The sequence below is a fragment of the Macaca fascicularis genome, chromosome 10 (assembly GCF_037993035.2).
Source record: "Macaca fascicularis isolate 582-1 chromosome 10, T2T-MFA8v1.1".
Classification (NCBI taxonomy): domain Eukaryota; kingdom Metazoa; phylum Chordata; class Mammalia; order Primates; family Cercopithecidae; genus Macaca; species Macaca fascicularis.
The window spans coordinates 1,535,460-1,558,394 of NC_088384.1; the positions used below are offsets into that span (position 1 = coordinate 1,535,460).

The window sequence follows — 22,935 nt, forward strand, 5'->3', positions numbered from 1 at the left end:
TGCATTTGATGCTCCAAATAAGAAGAGGACACGGAACAGCTCCCCGAGCAGAGGCCGAGCCCCAGACTTCCCAGCCTCAGGGGCTGCTCTCCGGCACGGGGGACCTCACAGTGAGGGCCTCAGGGGCTGCTCTCTGGCACGGGGGACCTCACAGTGAGGGCCTCAGGGGCTGCTTTCCAGAACGGGGGACCTCACAGTGAGGACCACACAGGGGAGGTGGCCTTTCGTATCTTGAGGGGAGGTGGAGGCCAGGGACTTGGGTGGAGTCTCAGGTCCCAGGAGAGGGCTCTCCCTTAGGGGCTGGAGCTGAAGCCAGGGGCTCTGGGGTGAGTGCCCAAGACAGATTCTGCCCCTCTGCCAGCCCAGCCAGCTTTCCAGGGCCCTTGTCTACCATCCTGGCCTCACGAACGCCTGAGGGGAGTGCACACAGGTGGCAGCCTATCCCACTGGCCTGGAGCCATCTCTGCTCCAGTGGCCGCCCTGTGGGGAACCCCATTAGGGCGTCCTCAGACCCCAAAGGCCCCAAGGTTTCTGGATGCTTCCTTTGGAAACCTAGAAACTCCACAAGCGTCTGGCCACAGTCTCTCGGCCCCAGACGGTGGAAAGTCTCTGGGCTGCTGTCTGTGAAGCGAGCCCTGTTTTGCCGGGAGGGGGAGTGTCCCGCTCGCTCTGCTGTGAGGAGCAGACTCCACTCCTCTGTTTGTCTTTGGGGCTGGAGCTGCAGGGTCAGCCTGGAGCCGCTGCCACAGGGCACCCTGAAAACCTGCCCCACTCACATCCACGCTCACCAGTGGGAGCTGTCACTGCACAGCCAGATGCTGGCTGGGCAAGCACTCGCGTTCCTGGGCCTGACCTGGGGCACTTTCCAGAGCCTGGCCATCCCCCGGATTACAGAATGTGGCCTCTCCTGTTCTCAGGTAAGCTCCTGCCTCCTCCTAGGCCCCTACACTGTGGCAGGTAAGGCCCTGGTTTCTCCTCAGGTGGGTCTGGCCTGATGCTCTCAGCACATCAACGGGAAGGGGTTGCAAGGGCCGGGGGGGCCGGGGGGCCCCAAAGGCAGCGCTGGTGAAAGGAGGCTGGGAGACCCGGCCTGACCCTTCTGAGCTGCTTCGGGAAGTGTTTGCTGGAAGCTCAAGGCAGGGTGAGCCCACCTTGGACCCACCTGTGACCTCCAAGGAGGCTGTGTTAGAATCTAGGGCAGCCCGCAAGCCCATCCAGGGCTCCCACCCCAACACCCGGGGCTCCCACCCCACCCCCTGCGGCTGCTCTGAGCCATGGGAACCGCAGCACCTGGGCTTGTGTAGACACCTTCCAAGGAAACACTCGGGAAATGTGCTGAGAGTGAGGTGTTGGCAGTGGAGGTGCCTGGGTTGGGAGCTGGGGCTGGGGGTGGGGGTGGGGGGCTGGTCTTGCTGCAGGGCTCGCTGACTCAGCCTTACAGGAGAGGGCGCCTCATCAGCACCTGCAGCAAGAAGTGTACCCCGCATCCCAGGAAGGGGCGCCGGTGCCCAAGGCTGGCCGAGGCACAGTGGGAACCCAGGCATGGAAAGAGCACGGAAGGTGTCCCAGAAAGGGAGGACTCGCTGAGGACCTGCTGGTTGCACCGTTCCTGGCATGGGGACAGCAGAGAGCAAGATGTGTCTTTAGGGTGGTGCCCTGGTCACCTCAGGGGACACTTGTGGGACACCCAGCAGCTCCGCAGGCCTGAGATGGGTCCAGCAGAGGGCTCAGCTCAGGGAGGGGAGCCGTGGGTATGGGGGCTGGAGTGCTGGGTGCCGTGGGCAGGCTCAGATCCGCGGGGCATTCGTGGAACAAGGAAGAAAGCAGGCTGGATGTGTGGGAACCGGTGGGAGCAGGGGAGATGGAGGGGTTCACGTGGGAAGGAGTCCACCGGATCCCACCCTGCAGTGAAGATGCAAAACAGGGAGGGGCAGGCCTGGGGATTCTGGCTGGGAGGGGGAAGGAGAAGTGAGAGATGAGACCTCAGAGTCAACTTTTGCCTGGGAGGAAATGGTCCCTGAGTTGGGAGACCTGGGGGAAGGCAGCCTTGAAATGCAAGCTGGAAAGCTTTGCTGAGGCGGCTTCGGGGTGTGCAGGCAGCCTCCCGGTGGGAGGGGTGATGGGGCTGTCTCCGCTGGGACGGGCAGGTGATCCTGGGGAATGTGTGGGGACCAAGACTGAGCCCTTGGTACTCCAAGGAAAGGGGCAGGGGCAAGGGCAGGGGCTGAGGCGGGTGGAAGAGGCGAGGAAGGAGGGGAAGTGCTGGAGGGGAGGGGAGAGCAGGGGTTTGGCGGGGCTGAGGGAGGGTCTCATGGAAGATGGGGTGGGGAGGGCCGAGCAGGAGCAGGAGGGGTCGAGGGGTGAGAGGGGGAGCGGGAAGCTGGAGGTGGGTGTAGGGGCGCTGCCTGGGCAGCCTTGGACAGGGAGGTGGATGCGAGGGGGCGCGGGAAGCCAGGTAGGGGAGGCCGGGGCTACAGCCGCGCCCCGGGGGGAACCCGGGCGGGTGACGGCGGGAAGCTGGGCCCGATGCAGGGGAGTTTGAGCCGGTTGGGGCCGCGAGCAGCTGACCTGGGGGTTCCCTACAGACCGCCCCCAACGCCGGCCGCTGGGAAGCCCCGAGAAGCACGACGGAAAACCCCGTGTGGGGGAGGCGCCCAGGGCCCAGGCTCAGGCCTCCCAGCTCCCCCCACCTTCCCCGCAGCGCGCCCAGGTCCTGCTTCCCGTGGCCCGCGGGGAAGGGGAGGGGCGGGGCAGAGCCGTGCGAAGTCCTGCGCCCGGACAGCGGCCTCTCCTGCAGCCCCAGACACTCGGGCCCCGGGCCAGCCCTGGGTGGGCTTCAGAGTCCGGGAAGTCAGGAGAAAGAGCGGACGCCCCTCGCATCTCCAGCCCACCCCGGCCTCCGAGCCCCCAGGGATTCTTTCTCTCCTGGAGTTGGAGGCGGGGAGTCCAGGCCACCGTGGGCGCCCAGAGGGGCTTCAGGGCACCTGGTGGGAGACAGGGAGGGCCGGGGACCCACGCCACTGCCCCCCTGCAGTTCCGCACAGGTGGCCTCACTGGGCCTCCCAGCGCTGCCTCCGCCGCTCCCTTTGTGCCAGGGCCGGTCTGGGCTGCCATCGCCTGCCCACCTGAGGCCTGCTCGGATCATGTTCCCCAGAGGCTGCCCCAGGTGAGCCTGGCCCCTTTTGCCTGGGCAGAGCCCTCAGCAGCCTGGGGTCGGCTCCGCCAGCCCCTCGTTTGAGGCCCTGCTCCCCACCAGGGGCCGAGGCGGGGTTTCCATCAGAACGCTGAGTCCAGCCTGCACTCCGCCCAAGGGCAGCGCATTTCGTGGCCATGGCGGGCGGAGGAGGGTCACGCATGGCAGTCTCTGGGGATTTACTGGGGTGGTCGGCAAATGGGTGGAGACAGTGGGGTGAGAACGAAGACTCGGAGGCCGTCTGCAGGGTGGGGTCCTGGCCTGGACCCTGGAACAGAAAACAGCTCACTAGGAGCACGCACTAGACTGAGTGTCACTCACTGCCGCCGATTCCACACTAGACTGAGTGTCACTCACTGCCTCGGATTCCACACTAGACTGAGTGTCACTCACTGCCGCCCACCCATGTGGCTCCCCAGGTTTTGCAAATGCCCTGGAAACTGTTGAGATGAGGGAATCCTGGGTAAACTCTCTGTAAATCTAAACGTATTCCAAAATCAAAAATATTTAGAAAGAGGTGTAGCCACCGGTAATACCCGCTCCACAATTTAAGGAACAGAAGTGGGCCGAGTTTTATTTTTCCATGCTCCACCTGGGCTAGGAGCAGAGGTCCAGGTCTCCATCTGGAGCTCCCCCCACCCCCACCCCAACCCGGACAGCCTGGGCTTCCCCATCCCGTCAGTAGAGGGTCAGCTTTTTTCAAGAATGGAGCGGCTGTGTTGACCACGGGATGCACAGTCCAGCGCCCCAGCTCAGTGGCCGCCCCAGGGGGCCTGGACTCTGGGGGTCCTGCCCTGCTTTGAGGGTGCCAGTGCCACCCTGTGCTCCCTCAGCTCCCACGCCTTTAGTGCTGGGGTGCCGGGCACCTCCTGCCTCACCCACGGGCTGTCTGGGAGCAGCCTGTCCCACAGGACCCTTCTGCCCCCAGGAACCTGGCCACAAGTCCTCGTGCCCCTCTTTGGGCACCCTTGGTCAGGTTGGGCTGGGGATGATAACAAATCAGGAGTGCAGTTTGGACCCCGACCATCCAGGGCCTGTTCACCGCACTGCACGCCTCCACCCCCCACCACCAGCTCAGCCTCACTTCCTTCCAAGTCCATGAAATTGACCTCTACGAGGCCCCTCAAGCACCCCTTGGATTTATAACCTGAACCCCCCACACTCTCCGGACCCCTCTTGCTCCTCTTGCTCCCTCTGTTATTTTCCCACCTCTTTATTTTAGTTGCATAAAATATAAGTTGCTGATTTCCCAGGTTTGAAATTGTTCTGTTTCCCCCTTCTCGGAATGTGAGCTCCGGGAGAGGCAGGGATGGTTCAGTTTTCCTCTGTTCATGAGTCCCAGCACCTAAGCAAGCCTGGCGCATAGTAGGTGCTCTCCCAAGCAAGCCTGGCACATAGTAGGTGCTCTGCTGGTGTCCACTTAACAAACACACAAGTGGTTGGGGGACCTGGGGCCTGAGGGTCCACAGAGATTCAGACCACACTGTTTACTAAGTGACTGCCACATGCCAGCCTTGGGCCAGGCCCCTGACACTGAGGAGGAGCCGGGATTGAGGGCAGCCCAGGACCCCCAGGGGTGAGGGACAGGGCAGGAGCAGGACGGGCTGGGGAGGGGGTGCCCTCAGTCACTCACCCCTCTCACTGTTCTGTCCCCAGGGCTTTACCTGCAGGAGCCACAGGAACCGTGAGTACATCTCAGCCCTGGGGGTTGCTCAGGGCCTGGACTCCCCACCCCAGGCCACCAGGGCCGCTCTGTCTACCGTGGCAGGCAGGTCTGTCCTGCACTGTCCCCAGCAGCTGGGGTTCCCTTCTGGGCAGGGCAAACCACCATCACTCATCGATGTGTGTGTGACCCTGGCCACACCCAGGCAAGGCCGCCCCTGCTCCTGGCCAGAGGTAGGCCTGCCAGAGAGTCCCACGTCTCCACTTAACACACAATGCCTCTGCCTCCTTGCGTTCCAAACCCGCGGCCCGGTTGACAGCCCAGCAGCAGCAGGTGGAAAACCCCACCTCTTCTAGCAAAGCTTTTTCCCTGGTAAAGTGATCCCTACTGGGCCTTTCACAACTACCTTGATTTTCTTTGTAAACAGCGTATCTATTTATAAAAGGGCTCTGAGTGATGCAGACGCTATAAGGAAGAAAGTTAAAGCTCAACGAAAAGCCTCCATGTAGAAATAAACAGTACTTACCTAGACCAACATTGCTCTGGACATTTTGGTTTTTTTTTTTTTTTTCTTTTTTTTTTTTTTTTTGAGACGGAGTCTCGCTCTGTCACCCAGGCTGGAGTGTAGTGGCCGGATCTCAGCTCACTGCAAGCTCCGCCTCCCGGGTTTACGCCATTCTCCTGCCTCAGCCTCCTGTGTAGCTGGGACTACAGGCGCCCGCCACCTCGCCCGGCTAGTTTTTTGTATTTTTTTTAGTAGAGACGGGGTTTCACCGTGTTCGCCAGGATGGTCTCGATCTCCTGACCTCGTGATCCGCCCGTCTCGGCCTCCCAAAGTGCTGGGATTACAGGCTTGAGCCACCGCGCCCGGCCTGTTTTTTTTTTTTTTTTCTTATTTTTGATTTTTATAAGCATAGACATGAGGTCTTTCTATCTTTGGTTGGTCAACCAAACCCAGGCTATTCTCAAATTCCTGGGCTCAAGCAATCCTCCTGCCTCAGTCTCCCAAAGTGCTGGGATTATGGGCATGAGCTACCGTGCCTGGCCTGTTCTAGACATTTGTGTAGCCAAACATACAGATATTTGCAGGATAAACAGATAAAAATTATTTTATAGAAATGATATTACCTTATGTCATTTAAAGTATTTTATTTATTTTTACTTGAATTTAACAGAAAAATAGATGGCTAAACTTTAATTAAATGTTTCTTTGCCTCAAGGACCTCTAAGTTTAGGGGAGGAGATTAGACCAGCCTGGTCCCAGCGCAAGGATGAAATGCTAATTCACAAAGTAGATGATATTAACAAACAAACAACAAACGCAAAGCATGGCCAACGCGGTGGTCACACCTGTAATCTCAGCACTGTGGGAGACCGAGGCGGGCGGATCACCTGACGTCAGGAGTTCGAGACCAGCCTGGCCAACACGGTGAAACCCTGTCTCTACTAAGAATACAAAAAAAAAGGCCGGGCGTGGTGGCTCACGCCTGTAATTCCAGCACTTTGGGAGGCCGAGGTGGGTGGATCACGAGGTCAAGAGATAGAGACCATCCTGGCTAACATGGTGAAACCCCATCTCTACTAAAAATACAAAAAAAATTAGCCGGGCGTGGTGGCTGGCACCTGTAGCCTCAGCTACTCGGGAGGCTGAGGCAGGAGAATGGCGTGAACCTGGGAGGCGGAGCTTGCAGTGAGCCGAGATTGCACCACTGCACTCCAGCCTGGGCGACAGAGTGAGACTCCATCTCAAAAACAAAACAAAACAAAACAAAAAAAGCTGAGCATGGTAGCACTTGCCTGTAATCCCAGCAGCCTGGGAGGCTGAGGCAAGAGAATCACTTGAACCCAGGAGGCAGAGGTTGCAGTGAGCCGAGATTGTGCCACTGCACTCCAGCCTGGGCGATAGAGTGAGACTCTGCCTCAAAAAAACATAAATAAGTAAAAAAATACAATCCTGTTTAGTATTTCTAATAGATTTCCTATTGAGTCTCCTTTTTTAAATAGCTGATCACATATTCTGCAGCTAATGACAGCTTGTAAACCTGTGCATTGGGTGGAGGGTGCGGATCTTGTGGAATTGGTTCAGATCTCCAGGGCAATGTTGAAAGAGGGAATTCCTGTCTGAGTCTTGATATTAATGGTATATTAGTGGTAATGATTCTGAAGGTTTACTGCTCAGTGTTAAGTTTATTGGATGTTTGCACTAGATGTCCCTGTTTTCCTAGCTTGCTAAGCATTCTTTTATCACGAATAGGTATTGAATTTTATGTAAAATGTCTGCATCTATGAAAATTATCATATAGGTTTTTTACTTTAACCTCCCCCACCTTTTTTTTTTTTCTTTTTTTGAGACAGAGTCTCGCTCTGTTGCCCATGCTGAAGTGCAGTGGTGCAATCTGGGCTCACCGCAACCTCTGCCTCCCAGGTTCAAGCAATTCTCCTGTCTCAGCCTCCTGAGTAGCTGGGATTACAGACATGTGCCAACATGCCTGGCTAACTTTTTTTGTATTTTTAGTAGAGACGGAGTTTCACCGTGTTGGCCAGTCTGGTCTCGATTTCTTGACCTCGTGTTCCGCCCACCTCGGCCTCCCAAAGTGCTGGGATTACAGATGTGAGGCACCGCGCCCGGCCCCAATCTGCTCTTAAAAATCACCCATTGCCTTTTAATTCTGTCGCGGTGGTTTTGTTTCTAGGAATTCCGTTTCTCTCAAGTGTGCCCGGTCCTTCGTCACAGCCTTTCCCGCTGCCTGTATTTTCAAGCCTGTTTTTTCTCCTGCTTGGCCTGCGGCTGGTCACTGGAGGACACCTTGGGCCCAGCCTCTCTGCAGCGTCACTCCAGGCTCTCTGCTTCCTGGAGTGCTTGTTTACCTTCAGTGGCTCAAAGTGCCAGGATGGAGGGCCTCCCGGGGGTTGGATTCCCATTGTTGCCGGGTGGCGCCAGGAGCAGTGCCTGACTGTCCGGCCGTTTAAACCAGATTCACAGATTGAGGTTTCATGGGTCTTCCTGGTGGGCCCAGCCTGGGCTGTGAATCTGTACTCGGTTTTGGGCTTTTGGGGAGCGTTCTACTCCCCGCTACTCCACTCAGCGACTCTGGAACTTTCTACTCCCCGCTACTCCACTCAGTGACTCTGGGCTTTGGGGAGAGGATCGGTCCAATTCTCGCTAACCCAGGTCAAGGCCCAGCTCAACCTGGGGAAGTTCTCCCTCACCATGTGCTGGGGCCTCCCCACAAAGCCCTCAGCTCCCACTGGGTTAGAAACCCTCCCTCCAATCCCCCATCCCTGTAAAGCAACCTCCTACGCCCCGCTTTCCTCAGCCCCCCATCCTGATACATTCGCAGCTCTCATACCTTTCTAGGAAGTTTTTTTTTTTGTTTTTTTTGTTTTTTTGTTTTGAGACGGAGTCTCGCTCTGTCGCCCAGGCTGGAGTGCACTGGCCGGATCTCAGCTCACTGCAAGCTTCGCCTCCTGGGTTCACGCCATTCTCCTGCCTCAGCCTCCCGAGTAGCTGGGACTACAGGCGCCGCCACCTCGCCTGGCTAGTTTTTTGTATTTTTTAGTAGAGACGGGGTTTCACCGTGTTAGCCAGGATGGTCTCGATCTCCTGACCTCGTGTTCCACCCGTCTCGGCCTCCCAAAGTGCTGGGATTACAGGCTTGAGCCACCGCGCCCGGCCTAGGAAGTTTTTTAAAAAAGTATGTTTTTTCTCCAGCCTAATTAGTACTTTTCAGCAGTTGAGTCGGTGTAAATGGCCTGGTCTCCCATATTAGGGAAGTGTAGTCCCAGCGTGTTTTAATTTTTATTTTTGTTATACTGTATTTTTTTTTTTTTTTTTTGGAGGGGTGTGGGGAACAAGGTTTTGCTTTGTTGCCCGGGCTGGAGTGCAGTGGCGCAATCTCGGCTCATTGCAACCTCCGCCTCCCGGGTTCAAGGGATTCTCCTGCATCAGCCTCTCTAGTAGCTGGGATTACAGGCTCCCAGCACCAATGTGCCCAGCTAATCATTGTATTTTTAGTAGACATGGGGTTTCACCATGTTGGCCAGGCTGGTCTCAAACTCCTGACCTGAAGTGATCCGCCTGCCTCGACCTCCCGAAGTGCTGGGATTATAGACGTGAGCCACCATGCCCGGCCCAGGTGTTTTTAAACACACACAGTTGTCCTCAGCCTCCTCCTCTGTCAACACCAGTTTGAATTCCCAATTCCCCACTGTGTTTCCCATTCTCCGCGCTCGCCAGTCCTTTCCGTAACCGATTTGTTCCTGTTGAGCTCCCTTCTCCTTCCTGGAGGAAGCACATCTGTCAGGCACTCTTTTGGTAAGTCTCTGGGTGTTATTTATGTGCCTTATTTTGGATGAGGCAAAACATTTATTTCTAAGAGTTTATGATGAATTGTAGTTTCACAGCTTTTTCCACACAGTAACAATGAATTCTGTTTTGTACCACACTAATCTTGTGTGTTTCTGCTTTACTCACCCTTCCTTCCACATAGCCTCCTCTTCATTTTGTCAGCTTAGTTGGGACAAGAGCCTGTTCTTATTTTTGTACATTTTATTTCTCAATGAGCAGCCTCTCCTCCTGCACGCGTTTCACTAACTCTGTACATGTCCTCATTTTCCGTGTTCACCGTGAGTCCTTCTCCTCTGTGGCTTTACCATTCTTTTTTTTTTTTTTTTTTTAACTTTCTGGTTTTGATTCCTTTCTTGGTTGTCTGGAATAAGTCTTTGTCTTTTTTCTGGAAAGGGTCAAAAGATGCAGATTTCTCATTTCTTGCATAAAGGAGGTTGTCTTTTTTTTTTTTTTTTTTTTTTTTTTTTGAGATGGAGTCTCACTCTGTCACCCAGGCTGGAGTGCTGTGGTGTGCTCTGTGCTCACTGCAACCTCTGCCTCCCTTCCTCTCCTACCTCAGCCTCCCGAGTAGCTAGGACTACAGGTGCGTACCACCATCCCCGGCAAATTTTTGTATTTTTAGTAGAGACAGGGTTTCGCCATGTTGGCCAGGCTGGTCTCGAACCCCTGACCTCTGGTGATCTGTTTGGCTCGGCCTCCCAAAGTGCAGGCATTAAAGGGGAGTTGTTGGCCGAACACACACGGATGACAACATAGACACCGAGTTCTAAGGCACAGTCATTTCTCTGAAGATTGCTGCATACCAAGCCCCAGGGAAGATCCTCCAAGGGAAGGAAACACCAGCCTTGGGGATGAAGCGCTCCTCACTCCCCTCAGTCCCCGCCCCGCTCCCTAGCACAGCCTGGCTTTTTATCCCCAAACCAGCCGGCTTTATTTTATTTCTATATTTTCAATTTATAGCTATTCTTTGCTAGTATATAGAAATACAGTGTTTGGGAGGCTGAGGCAAGTGGATAACTTGAGGTCAGGAGTTCAAGACCAGTCTGGCCAACATGGCGAAATCCCGTCTCCACTACAAATTTAAAAATTAGTTGGGTGTGGTGGTACGCATCTGTAGTCCTAGCTACTCGGGAGGCTGAGACACGAGAATCACTTGAACCTGGGAAGCAGAGGTTGCAGTGAGGCGAGATCGCACCACTGCATTCCAGCCTGGGCGACAGAGTGAGGCCCTGTCTCAAAAAAACACAAAACATGGCCGGGCGCGGTGGCTCACACCTGTAATCCCAGCACTTTGGGAGGCCGAGATGGGTGGATCACGAGGTCAGGAGATCAAGACCATCCTGGCTAACACGGTGAAACCCCATCTCTACTAAAAATACAAAAAAATTAGCCGGGCGTGCTGATGGGCACCTGTAGTCCCATCTACTCGGAAGGCTGAGGCAGGAGAATGGCGTGAATCCGGGAGGCAGGGGAGCTTGCAGTGAGTGGAGATCGCGCCACGGCACTCCAGCCTGGGCGACAGAGCGAGACTCCGTCTCAAAAACAAAAACAAAAACAAAAACAAAAAAACACAAAACACAAAACAGAAAAACAAAAAAGAAATAGTGGATTTTTGTATACTGATCTTGTATCCTGCAACTTTGCTAAACTTATTTATTAGTTGCAGTGCCTTTTTTGTAGATACTAGCGTTTTCTACAGAGACAATCATGTCGTCTACAAAAGAACACAACTTTACTTCTTCATTTCCAAGCAAGAAGCCTATTTCTTTTCCTGCCCCATTGCATGGAGTAGGGTCCCCCCTGCAGTATTGAGTCGAAGTGAGAAGAGCAGGGATCCTTGTCTTGTTTTTGATCTGGGGGGCAGGGAAATAATCTATTTTTTCACTATGAAATGTGATGTTAGATATAGGTTTTTCACAGATTGTCTTTATCAGTTTAAGGAAATTTCATTCCCTGTTTGCTGAGATTTTTATTTAAATCAGGAATGGATGGTGAACTTCGTCAAAAAAATTTTCTGTGACTATTGAGATAATCATAAGTGATTTTAAAAATTTTGTTGATTGGGTGCGGTGGCCTCTCAAAGTGCTGGGATTACAGGCGTAAGCCACCGTGCCCAGCCTTTTTTTTTTTTTTTTTTTTTTTGAGATGGAGTCTCGCTCTGTCACCAGGCTGGAGTGCAGTGACACGATCTCGGCTCACTGCAACCTCCGCCTCCTGGGTTCAAGTGATTCTTCAGCCTCAGCCTACTGAGTAGCTGGGATTACAGGCGCCCGCCACCACACCCGGCTAATTTTTGTATTTTTAGTAGGGACGGGGTTTCACCATGTTGCCAAGGCTGGTCTCAAACTCCTGACATCAGGTGATCCGCCTGCCTCGGCCTCCCAAAGTGCTGGGATTGCAGGTGTGAGCCCCACCCGGCCACTCCCTCAAATTCCCTGGGGTGGTTCTTTCTCCACCTCTGGGTGTTCCCTCACATGCGTGTGTTCGTGAATACTCCACTGATTATTAGCAAAGTGGATGCTCCCCAGAGTTCTCTCTCTGCATTATCCTCTCCCCTCTCATACTCGGTCCTGAAGGCCCTGGCTGCCCAGACCCTACATCCCAGTTCCTCCTCTCAGGGAGTGTGCCAAGCTCCACTTGGGACTTCACCCCCACCACTGCCTGGAAACACTTCCCAGACAGTGGCACATTCCCAGAGCTCACTGTGACTGTTTCCTGTCTCCCAGGACTCACAGGCCCTGACTTCCTCACGCCCACTGTCTTGAAACCATTGCTCGTGGATTTTGCCTTGGTTTCCCGCTATCTCAGGCAGGAGGGTAAATCAGATTGCTGTGAGTCTCTCTGGACTGCAGTGGGAATTTGTAAGAGTTGGATTTCTGGCTGGGCGTGGTGGCTCACACCTGTAATCCCAGCACTTTGGGAGGCCGAGGCGGGCGGATCACCTGAGTCAGGACTTTGAGACCAGCCTGGCCAGCATAGTGAAACCCTGTCTCTACTAAAAATACAAAAATTAGCCGGGCGTGGTGGTGCATGCCTGTAATCCCAGCTACTCGGTAGGCTGAGGCAGGAGAATTGCTTGAACCCAGGAGGCAGAGGTTGCAGTGAGCCGAGATCACGCCACTGTGCTCCAACGTGGGCATCAGAGCGGAACTCCTTCTCGAAACAAAAAAAAAGGAGAAAGAATTGGATTTCTTACCCATAGTATGTTCGGACCTCTTCGTTCCCATTGCCCCTTTGAGGCACAGAGTTACTGGGTGGAAGGTCTCAGCTGTCAGTTGTCTAGGTTCTTGCCGTGTTGAACAAAGAACTGAACAAAACACACAAGTAAAGCAACAAAAAAGAATGGAGTAAGGAGGGCACAGATTTACTGAAGAGAAAGAGCACTCCACAGAGTGGGAGCAGGCTCAAGCGAGCGGCCAAGGACCCCGATTGCAATGCGCCCCAAGGTTTTCATAAAGCTAAAAGAATTTGGTAACACCCTAGCTGCCCTTTGGAGGTTTCCAGTGGGTCACACCCTGTGGAGGATGAGTCTGCAACAATCAGAGACTGAAGTGGTCTCATTATCACAGGAGGGAGGCTGTGGCCTGTGTGCTGCCTCATCTTGCCTGGAACTGGCTGCACCTGCTGTTCTTTTGCTTATCCCTTCGTTCCTGGTTACCCTCATTCCTTCCTCTCCTGCCCCAGCAGGGTGCCATGTTCAGTGTGGGCTCCTCTGAGCAGCAGCTGCACTGTCTCACCAACAGCATGAGGTGCCATGCCTCGGTGGCCAGGCCTTCTATAAAGAGGGTGGCAGTCCTCCTGTGGAATGCCGGCTTGCCAGGCTCTGTGGCTCACGTGAAGTTCTGCTCTGAGTCCCACCTGCAAACCTGGCTGAGCAAAGACAGCAAAATTGCTGAGCCCCTGGTGCCCAAAATGATACCCCAGCTCCCCGTTGCGCAGGTCTGATGCGGCTGCCTGGAATGGTGTTTGGTCTCCGAGCAAAAGGCCCTGGAGGCAAACCCTCCCTGCAAGGATGTGGCCACTTCCCTGTGGACAGAGGTCTGGGCTGCAGCAACCTTGCGGTCGCCTCCCAGGTGTCCCAGCAAGCCCATGTTGGCCTTTTCTGCTGTTCGTCTTTGAGCAGAGGCGACAGAGCTTGCCGGCAAGTCAAGGTGGGCTCCCTGCCCCCTTGCTGGCCAGGTGGGGCAGCAGCTTCTACTGCTCTGATGCAGACTGGTGTGCAGCCTGCCCCACTGACCTGGGCCCACTGCTGGGGTCCCACAGACATTTCAGAGTGTGTCTCGGGGTGGGCTCACTACATGCCAGAGGGCTTGCTCCCCACTTGGCTTGGGGCAAGATAGTAAAGACCCCCCAGCAAAGACTGTGCAGTCCCAGGGCTCTCTCGCCCTTCACAGAACCAACCACAAAGCCTTTCCAAGCACCAGGGAACTCGAGGCCTCACACGCCTTCTCTCTCCCCAGGGAACATTTTTAACAGCTTCTGCCGGCCACGCCCTGTGTCCATGTCCAGGTCAGTCCTGGAGGCCCTGACGTCCTACACTGCCATGCAATGTATCCCCTCTGACGGCTGCTCATTGTTCCTGCGTGTACGCGCCTCCATCACCCTGCATGGTGAGAGGTGGCCTCGAGGGTGGGAGTAACACCCACAGGTCCAGCAGTGGGCCCAGGTGCCTTTTATTCCCATCAAACCCTGGGCAGCCTGGTGAGGGAGCGGGGCGCTGCTAACCGCACGTCACAGAGAGAAGGCAGAGGAACAGGGTCCCACGGCCCCGTCTGGAGCCAGGGGCAGCCCTACTCTGACGTGCCCTGCTGGGCCCTTCCTCCACCCAGAGCACCTGCGGGGCCTGGAGGCCTGCACCGTGAGCCTGGACACCCAGGAGATGCAGTGTCAGAGCGTGTGGGTGGCCAGGGCCTCCCACCGGCAGCAGGTGGGGCAGCAGGTGAGGCCAGGGCAGGGCTCTGCCACCCACGTCCCGAAGACTGGGCACCGCTCCTCCTGGGTGCCATCCCTCGCTCTGAGCTCCAGCCACGCAAATGGAGCTGGCCGGCTGGGGAGGGCAGTGCCTCTGAGTCCACGCAGCTCACATCTGCACCTGCTCAGCTCCAGGTGTACTTTGGCTGCTTTGCGGTGAGCGTGGCCCAGCACCTCTATGTCACCCTGAGGACCATCCCTCATTTCTGCGGGGTCCAGCTGGATCAGAAGCACCTCGTGGAAGGTAGGGTCCCCAGGGCCCCCCTGGGCACAGCTGCCGTTCAGCCTCCAGGGCCTGGCTTGGGGTGGGACTTCTCAGGGCAGGGGCCTGGCCCTCACACTGGACAGATCCCCGCAAGGCCTTTGGCTTAATTCGAGGTCGCATGGCGGAGGCACAGCGCGGGGTGGGGGCAGGGGGTGCGGAGGGGGCGGGTGGAGGAGGATTGCCCCCAGGGCAGGGCAGCCCGCACCCCGCCATTGCCTCTGCGCTTTGCAGACTGCGGAGAGGAGGACGTGGGGAGGAACGTGCCTGACTGCCTCGGTGAGTTCCCTCCTTCGACGCCCTGGCGAAGACCCCTGGACGCTGCGACAGGCTTCCTCTCCCCGGGGTCTTCTGCACCGTTTGGGAAATCCCGAGGGGCCCTCGGGTGGGCGGCTGCCAAACGCCTGAACCAAACAGGAGCCGCCAAGTCGGGGCTCTCGGGACAGAGCCCCGTGTCGGTGACCCCTGGTCCCAGCGCGGCCCCGACTTGCGGCCTCCTGCAGCCGGGAAGCTCAGCTACTGGGTGGACCGGAGGCGCAAGGCGATTCTGGTGCAGGTGCCCAGGGCCTCTGGGAGCCCCGACTACTACGTGCGGCTCTGCCACAAGCGGTTCACCTGCGAGGACGTGGGCGCCCCGGTGCAAGTGAGCGCCCGCGCCCCGCGCCCTGGTCAACCTTAGGCCCCGCCCACCTCCCGTCCCCGCCCCGGTCAGGCCTAGGCCCCGCCCACCTCCCGTCCCCGCCCCGTCAGGCCCAGGCCCCGCCCACCTCAGACCACCCCCGCCCTCCCGCGCAGCCCCTCAACCGCCCTTTCTGGGTTGCAGGTGACCGCCAACAACGTCTCCCGGGTTGTCTCCCTGCCCTACAGCCAGGAACTGCCGTGCCTGTGCCTGGAGGTGTGGCCTGTACTTGGGGCAGGTGGGGGAACACAGGGGTGGGCGGGCTGCGCTGACCCCAACCCCTCCCACAGGGCTGGTCTGCGACCCCTGATGCGGTGCGGACCCAGATCTGCCCCTTTGAAAACGGCAAGTGTCCTGCGATGCCAAAGGGCGGGAGGGTGGGAATGGCTGCGGCCAGGCTGATCCCACCATGAGGACTGACGTGGGGGGATGAGATAAGGGGCAGGCCCAGCCTAAATCCCTGGGCCTGTCACCAAGGGAACCTGTGCACAGATGTGGATGTGCACGTGTGTGTGTGTGTGTGTGTGTGTGTGTGCTCACGTGGCCCAGCTCACCTGGGAAAATCAAGGCTGTCAAGAGGGGCTGTCTGAGGGGCACAAGAGAGATGCCCAGGCCGTGCGCGGTGGCTCACGCCTGTAATCCCAGCACTTTGGGAGGCTGAGGCGGGCGGATCACGAGGTCAGGATATCAAGACCATCCTGGCTACCATGAAACCCCGTCTCTACTAAAAATACAAAAAATTAGCCGGGCGTGGTGGGGGGCGCCTATAGTCCCAGCTACTCGCGAGGCTGAGGCAGGAGAATGGCGTGAACCAGGGAGGCGGAGCTTGCAAGTGAGCTGAGATCAGACCACTGCACTCCAGCCTGGGGGACAGAGAGAGACTCCGTCTGAAAAAAATAAAAGAGAGATGCCCTGCTCTCGGTTCTGCTCAGCGACATTGCACACACACATGCACACGTACCCATGCACATGCACGCCCATACACATGCACACACACGCACACCCATGCATATACACACCCACACCATGACACGCACCCATGCACGTACACACCCATACACGTGCACACACATACACATGAATACACCCATGCACAGGCAGGCACACACACCCATGCCCATGGACACGCACCCATGCACAGGCACACACATAGGCGCGCACACACATGCACACACATGCACAGACTTGGGACAGGGCTCAGCAACCCATAGGAGGACTGCTCTGGACCCTGGCCCAGTGGTCACTTGAGTGGGTGCTAGACCCCATGGGCCTGGCAGCAAGAGTAGGGGCCAACTGACCTGTGTTTGGGGGAGGGTTCCTGCAGACACTGAGGCACTGGAGGTGCTGTGGGACACGGTCTACTACCACCCAGGGAGCCAGACACTGAGCTGGGAGCCCACCTGCCCTGTGAGTGGCCATGTGAGCCTGTGCTGGCGCCCGGGGCCCGGGGCCGGCTGTCGTAAGCTGCAGCGATCCAGCCAGCTGGTGCATCGAAGAGTGAGTGCCTGCTCGGCAGGGATGGGGGTGGGCATGGATGCCACAGCCTGACCCCAGCCCTCCTCAGGTGCAGTACCCGCTGGTGGACACCCAACCCCAGCTCTGCCTGAAGGTGAGGGGCTGCCACAGCCTGCCAGTGCCCTATTTGGGGAGGGGCCAGGGGGCATCAGGACAGGAAGTAGGGCAGGGGCCCTTGCCCAGCCCTGGAGCCCACCCTCCCAGCCGTCCCTCAGAGCCCCCTTCTGGTCTGACAGTGGGTGAGCTAAGGGCCTAAGGAGGGGATCTGGGCCAGAGCACCCTGAAGCTGACCCAGCCTGTCTCTGTCCCTGCCCTGCACACACTCCACCCTCCTGCACCCCTCACCCCACTCTGCAGTTCTCCACCAGTTGGGGGTCCTGGGTGCGGTGCCCTTTTGAACAGCGTCGCTTCCCAAGTAAGTTCTCCATGGGGCCTGCACAGCGTGGACGCAGCACAGAACATCCTTTATGTCACTCTGTGTTGGTCGGGGAGGTGGGATAACAGTGCTGGGCCAGTGAGGGACCGGGTGGGTTGGGGGAGGTACAGTGGGCAGGCACTGGGCCCTCTGGGGAAGGAAGGGAGGCAGTGGGGTGCTGGGCCAGATGGGAGTCTCACCCTTCACTCCCCACAGCCTGGAAAATGACCATCCAGCCTTCGCCCATGAAGGGCCACCTCCGGGCCACCTTCTTCTCGTCCAGCCCCGCCCACTTCCAGGTGCACCTGTGTCACAGGAGGAAGTCACAGCTCCCTGCCTGCCAACCCGCACTCCAGGCCAGCCCGCTCCCTCCAGCCTCAGTGAGCCGAGAGAGGGGCTCCATCCTGGGGAAGTGGGTGGGGGGGGACAGCAGGACCCCATCACTTCCCTGTAGTGGTCTCTGCCCCACCTGGGCCCTGAGCCCACCCAGGGTCTAGCCTACCTGGCAGGGAGGGGTAGGGGGCCAGCCCTGCTTTGTGCTGAGAGGATGTGGGAGAAGGACAGGGTTTAGCCTGATCTGCCCTTCCTCCCACTGCCTGTGACCTGCCCTCCCCCATCCCAGGGTGACCCCGCAGCCGCCCCTGCCTTTGCCTTCCTGGACCTTCCCAGGGAGGAGGCCTGTGCCCCAGGCATCTGCATCCAGGTGGGTGTTGCTGCTGTGCCCAGCCCCTACCCATCTCCTCCACTGCAGGACCTCAGTTCACACCCCCCACTTCCCATCCCCATCCTCGGGGGAAGCAGGAGGCCGTGTTGATGGAGCTCAGTTCACACCCCCCCTTCCTATCATCCTCGGGGGAAGCAGGAGGCCGTGTTGACGTAGCTGCCTTGTGCCTGCAGGGCTGGAGGACCGATGTACACTTCTCCGTCCCCCAGCAGCTCTGCAACCTCCACTCCAGCGGGTGCCCAGCTCTCAGGGGCCACAGGAGGCTGAGGACTAGACCCAGGCACTCCCGGCCTCACACAGTGGGCTGGGTATGGCGTGCACTGAACAGAAGACTGGGTGGGGGAGACGGGGAGACCACCCAGCCCTGAGACAGGTCAGGCTTCCGTGCCAAACCCAGGCCTGTGCCCACCACTGCCCTCCAGCCTCGCAGTTTCCTCCACCACATACCGCTGGGCCTCCCGCACACCCTCCCTGGTCTCACTCTGTCACTGGCCTTGCCTCCTCCTCCCTGGGGGTCCACCTTCCCTGATCGGAGCTCTGGTTCCAACCACCAGTGACTTGGGATGTCCCTTTGCCAACGAGCCACTGAGGCCCAGGCTCCCAGGACCCAGGGTACATCAGGACAGGACTCTGCCCAGTGGACAGAACTAAGCACGTGTGTCCCGGTGTGGTCAGGAGCGTGACTCTGCCTTGGAGTCCAGGAAGGGTCAGAGCTGGCACTCCCACCTGCACCCTCCCTGTGAGCTCAAGAGCTTGCCTAGCTTCAGGTGGGGTGAATCGCAAGAGCCACAGAGGTGGGAGGGGTGGGAGGGGGTGGATAGGACAGCCAGGCACCCAGGGCCTCTGGAGACCCTTTCCAGGGAGCACCAGTGCGCCAGGCAGGGGTCTCTGGAATGTCTCCTCAGCTCAGCCGAGCCACAGCCATTTCAGGGCAGCCTCTGGCCTGCTGCCCACAGGACATGCCCAGGGCCATGGCAGGACCCGCAGACCTTCAGCTCCCCCTTCTCCCAGCAATACTTTTTGGCCAAGCCTGGGTTCCCCTCCCCAGCAAAGGTCACCTCCAGCAGCTCACAGACGAAAGGGGCAAAGGACACCTGCTGGTCAGGTGTCCCTGGGGCTGGCACCTGCCACTGTGGAGTGCCCATGCTATGCTGGGCAAGTCCACGGCCCCAGGGACAGGCCTGGAGGCAGCAGGAGGACTGGGCCTGGCTCAGGTGGGGGGATCTGGAGGTAACACACACTGCTTTTGGGGCCAGAGTGGGCCCCTCCTTCACTTGTCTGCTGAGCCTCCCTGGAGACAGGAGGCTGCTGTCCACAGCCACTGACCCCCAGGACTGGGCAGCCCCCTCCCCTTCCCTCACATTGTCTCAGCCTCGCACAGTGGGGCCAGGGCTGGGAGGGGGTGCCCCAGCCAGTACCACCTCCACATCTCTCTCCAGTTGCACCCACCCCCATGGGATGGCAGCCTGAGGCCAGGAATCTCCTCAAGAACAAGTAGGTGCCAGGGACACATTGCTGGGGAGCAGGAGGCCAAGGCACAGCCTCGGACAGCTGAGCCAGGCCCCCCTCAGAGTGTGGGGTGGTTTCACCTGACTGTGGGGCCCAGGCATCTGCTGGCTCTCCTAGGGCTACAGCTCCATGGGGCCCTCAGGGGCTCTGGGTCACAAAAAAGACCTTCAACCCTGTCCTGAGTCCCCTGGGAATAGCAGGAGCCGGGTGGGCTACCCCTTCCCTGAATGGCCCAGGTGCTGGACCCCAGCCTCCCTCTCAGACAATTCATGGTCATGGCCACTGAGCCTGGCCCTGAAGACAAGGCCCTGGCAGCTGCCCAGAGCTTCCCCAGTGCTCTGGGGTGCAAGGTGCAACCCCACCCTACCTGTAGCTGACCAAGCCCGAGGTGGTCAAGGATCACCTGTTTCTGCCCGGGGCACCCCACACTGGCTGGAGTCCACCTCCCCTATCTGCGCATCCTTGGGTGCTGAGCTTCACTGGGGCACCCGCCCCACTTGGACCCCTCCAGAGGGTCTCAGCTTCCCTAGATCCCAGCCCCACTCACCCAGCAAGGGTCAGTCACTTCCTGTAGTCTCAGAGGCCACCTGCCTGGGGGCCACCTGCTGGGATGTGTGGTTCTGAGACGTTCCAAGTGGCACATCCAGACCCCAGCCAGGGGTCCCCAGCAGTGGCCTGTGCAGTGGGCTGTGGGGTCGGCCCTCGAAGACCTCTTGTGTGGGTCACGTAGGCTCCCTGGCTTCCCCGCTGAGCCGCCCTCTGGAGCCTGGACGTCTCACCTGAGTGCTGTGCAGGGCTGCGTGCCCGGCCTGTCCTGGCGGTGGTCGCACCCCATCTGCAGATGCACTCCCACTGCAGTCTGGGCCCAGGCTGCCGTCTTCCAGCCTGCCATGGGCCCTGGGCCTTCTTTCCCTTCTTGCAATGGAGGCTGCTCTGCCCCACAGACTGGAGAGGGGACTGCAGAGCGAGCAAGTCCCCTCCACTCAGTAAACGCTGGTCCAGGGGTAGCTGTCAGAATGGAGCTTGGGCCTGGCTGGATGGTGACGGCATCAGGGACAAGTCTGGACTGTGGGTGTCGTGGAGCCATCCCCATGAGGCTGGACCCGAGAGTACCCCAAAGGCGTGGGAGGCCACACCCCATTGGGCATGTCAGGGGCAGGCAGCACCTTGGGACTCAGGGGAGGGGCAGGGTCTCTGGGAGTGGATTTGGGGTCAGCTAAGGTCAGTGTCACATGGTGTGACCAGACATCCTCATCCAAGTATCCCCATAAAGGAGCAGTGGTGGGGACACCCTGGGGATGCAGAGGTCAGGCCAGGTCAGGGGCTTGAGAAGCTGGGTTTGGGCACAAGGGGCAGGGAGGCCAGTGGGGGCATGGAGAGGGTGCCCCTCCCTAACCTGGACATCGGGGGCATGGGGGGATGCAGGCTGCCACTTGCCCAGGTGCCCCTCCCTAACGTGGAGGAGGTCAGGGGCACAGTGGGGGCGGGGTGCTCAGCACAGGCTGCCACTCTGCTCTCTCCGTGTCTCCCCTGGATACCCCTGTCCACCCCCAGCCAGAAGACCAGTGTCCCAGCTCAGCAGGGCAGCCCCCGCCCCAGGTTCCTGCTCCTGCCTCCTGGACCAGCCAGGGGTGCTCCCTGTAGTGCACAAAGACCCCTGCTCTGACCCGGGGCTACTCCGGGAATCCTGGCCAGTGTGGAGTTGGAGCTAGGGAGGATTTGCCAGAGCAGGGTCACGGAGCTGAGCTCCTGCCTGACTGGGTGTGGGCTCCCTCAAGCCTTCCACAGATGGGGGAAACTGAGTCTTCTGGGACTCTTAAGAGGCTGTGTTCAGATCTCAGCTGTCCTACTGTCCCTCCCAGACAAGGGAGGCACCTGCTGGAGGATACACGCATGCTGCCACCAGGTGGCAGTGGCTCTCAGTGCCGGTGCTGAGCCTGGTCAGGCGCCCCAGCACCAACACAGAGCGCCCACAGCCCAGTGCACTCACCGCCTCCTCGGCCAGCGTCGCTGCCGCTCTCCACCACCACCGCCGGAAACCCACCCCCACACCTGCCAGGAGAAAAGTGCTGAGCACCCCGGGCCCCAGAAATGGTGGGTGCAGTAGGGGCGGGCAGGAGCAGCTGCACGAGGGCGCACAGCCCTGCTCACATCTGGGCCACAGTGTTAACACGGGTGAGCCTTGGACACCCGCCTTCCTCATTCACTCATCACGCACAGCTGAGCAGGCCCGGGACCCTGGGCACCGACCCAGCACTGGGAACAAACAACATTGGCAAAGATCCCGGGCCCTGCAGCTGGGGGACCAAGTCTGGGGCTGCCTGGCACTAAGGAGGGTCTTGGGTCAGAATGTCAGTGCTGACACCAGGACAGTCCCGGGCAAACTGGGATCATGGAGCTGACCTTTGCATGGGAGAGACAACCAGAGCCAGGTGGCATACGTAAGCGAAGGGGCGTGGCTGGTGCCAGCGTGGGGTAAAGAATGAGGCTGGGGAGAGCGATTGGGAGTGTGGGGAGCTGCAATCTAAAATAGGGTGGGGCTGGGCGTGGTGACTCCTGCCTGTAATCTCAGCACTTTGGGAGACTGAGGCAGGTGGATCACTTGAGGTGAGGAGTTTGAGACCAGCCTGGCCAACATGGGGAAACCCCATCTCTACTAAAAATACAAAAATTAACCAGGCATTGTGGTGGGCGCCTGTAATTCCAGCTACTCAGGAGACTGAGGCAGGAGAATCGCTTGAACCCGGAAGGCAGAGGTTGCAGTGAGCTGAGATCACACCACTGCACTCCAGCCTGGGCGACTGAATGATACCCCACCTCAAAAATAATAAACTAAAAATTAAAATGAAATAAAATAGGGTGAGGCCAGGCACTGTGTTGCACACTTGTAATCCCAGCACTTTGGGAGGCCAAGGCAGGAGGATTGTTTGAGCCTGGGAGATTGAGGTTGCAGTGAGCCATGATTGCACCACTGCATTCCAGCCTGGGTGACAGAGCAAGACACTATTTCAATAGATAAATAAAATATAAAATTTCAAAAATAGGGTGGTCCCTGGGAGGCTCAGACAAGGTAAAGTGTGAACAGAGACTGCAGAGGCAGGGCCTTTGCGTTGCCCGGCTCTAACAGGTCCCTGACTGCCTTGCGGAAGAGCATCGAGAGTGAGCTTGTGGAGGGCAGGCAGGTGGGGAGAAGTGCAGATGCCGAGGCCATCGGGGTGTTCCTGGCACATAGGTGTGAATAAAAGAGACCAACGTTTTGGCCTCAGCTCCTGGTGGACAAATTTGTGTGCACAAATTTGTGGAAAAATTCTTTGTGGACAAAGGATAGAAAAAGTCATCCATCTGCTCACTGAAATAAATGCATATCTGATTTCTTCCTTTGGAAAGGCTAATCAGAAACTCAAAAGCATGCAACTGTTTGTCACTTATCTATCCATGACTCAGAAGCCCCCTCCCCAATTTGAGCTGTCCCACTTTTCCAGACAGAACCAATGTACGTTACATATATTGATGTCTCATGTCTCCTTAAAATGTATAAAACCAAGCTGTGCCCAGACCACCTTGGGCACGTGGCATCAGGACCTAATGAGGCTGTGTCACGGGCTCACGTCCTCAACCTTGGCAAAATAAACTTCCTGAATTGACCCACACTTGTC

The 22,935-nt window shown here is 57.9% G+C and overlaps 1 protein-coding gene across 2 annotated transcripts; it reads left to right on the forward strand.

Moving 5' to 3' along the window:
- The first annotated feature begins 698 nt into the window (after window positions 1-698).
- Window positions 699-22,929, forward strand: IL17REL (interleukin 17 receptor E like). Of its 2 annotated transcripts, XM_045363397.3 has the most exons (15): window positions 699-917; window positions 4,850-4,877; window positions 13,665-13,814; window positions 14,034-14,143; window positions 14,305-14,419; window positions 14,672-14,716; window positions 14,941-15,080; window positions 15,261-15,332; window positions 15,407-15,461; window positions 16,441-16,613; window positions 16,681-16,725; window positions 16,989-17,046; window positions 17,263-17,426; window positions 17,669-17,749; window positions 17,944-22,929. In XM_045363397.3, the coding sequence occupies exons 1-15, from the start codon at window positions 816-818 to the stop codon at window positions 18,136-18,138; spliced, it is 1,533 nt and encodes a 510-aa protein (XP_045219332.2). In that variant the 5' UTR covers window positions 699-815; the 3' UTR covers window positions 18,139-22,929. The 2 variants fall into 2 exon arrangements, with proteins under 2 accessions (XP_045219332.2, XP_065378031.1); XM_065521959.1 differs by lacking the exon at window positions 17,944-22,929 and having other exon boundaries at window positions 17,330-17,426; window positions 17,669-17,930.
- The last annotated feature ends 6 nt before the right edge of the window (window positions 22,930-22,935 follow it).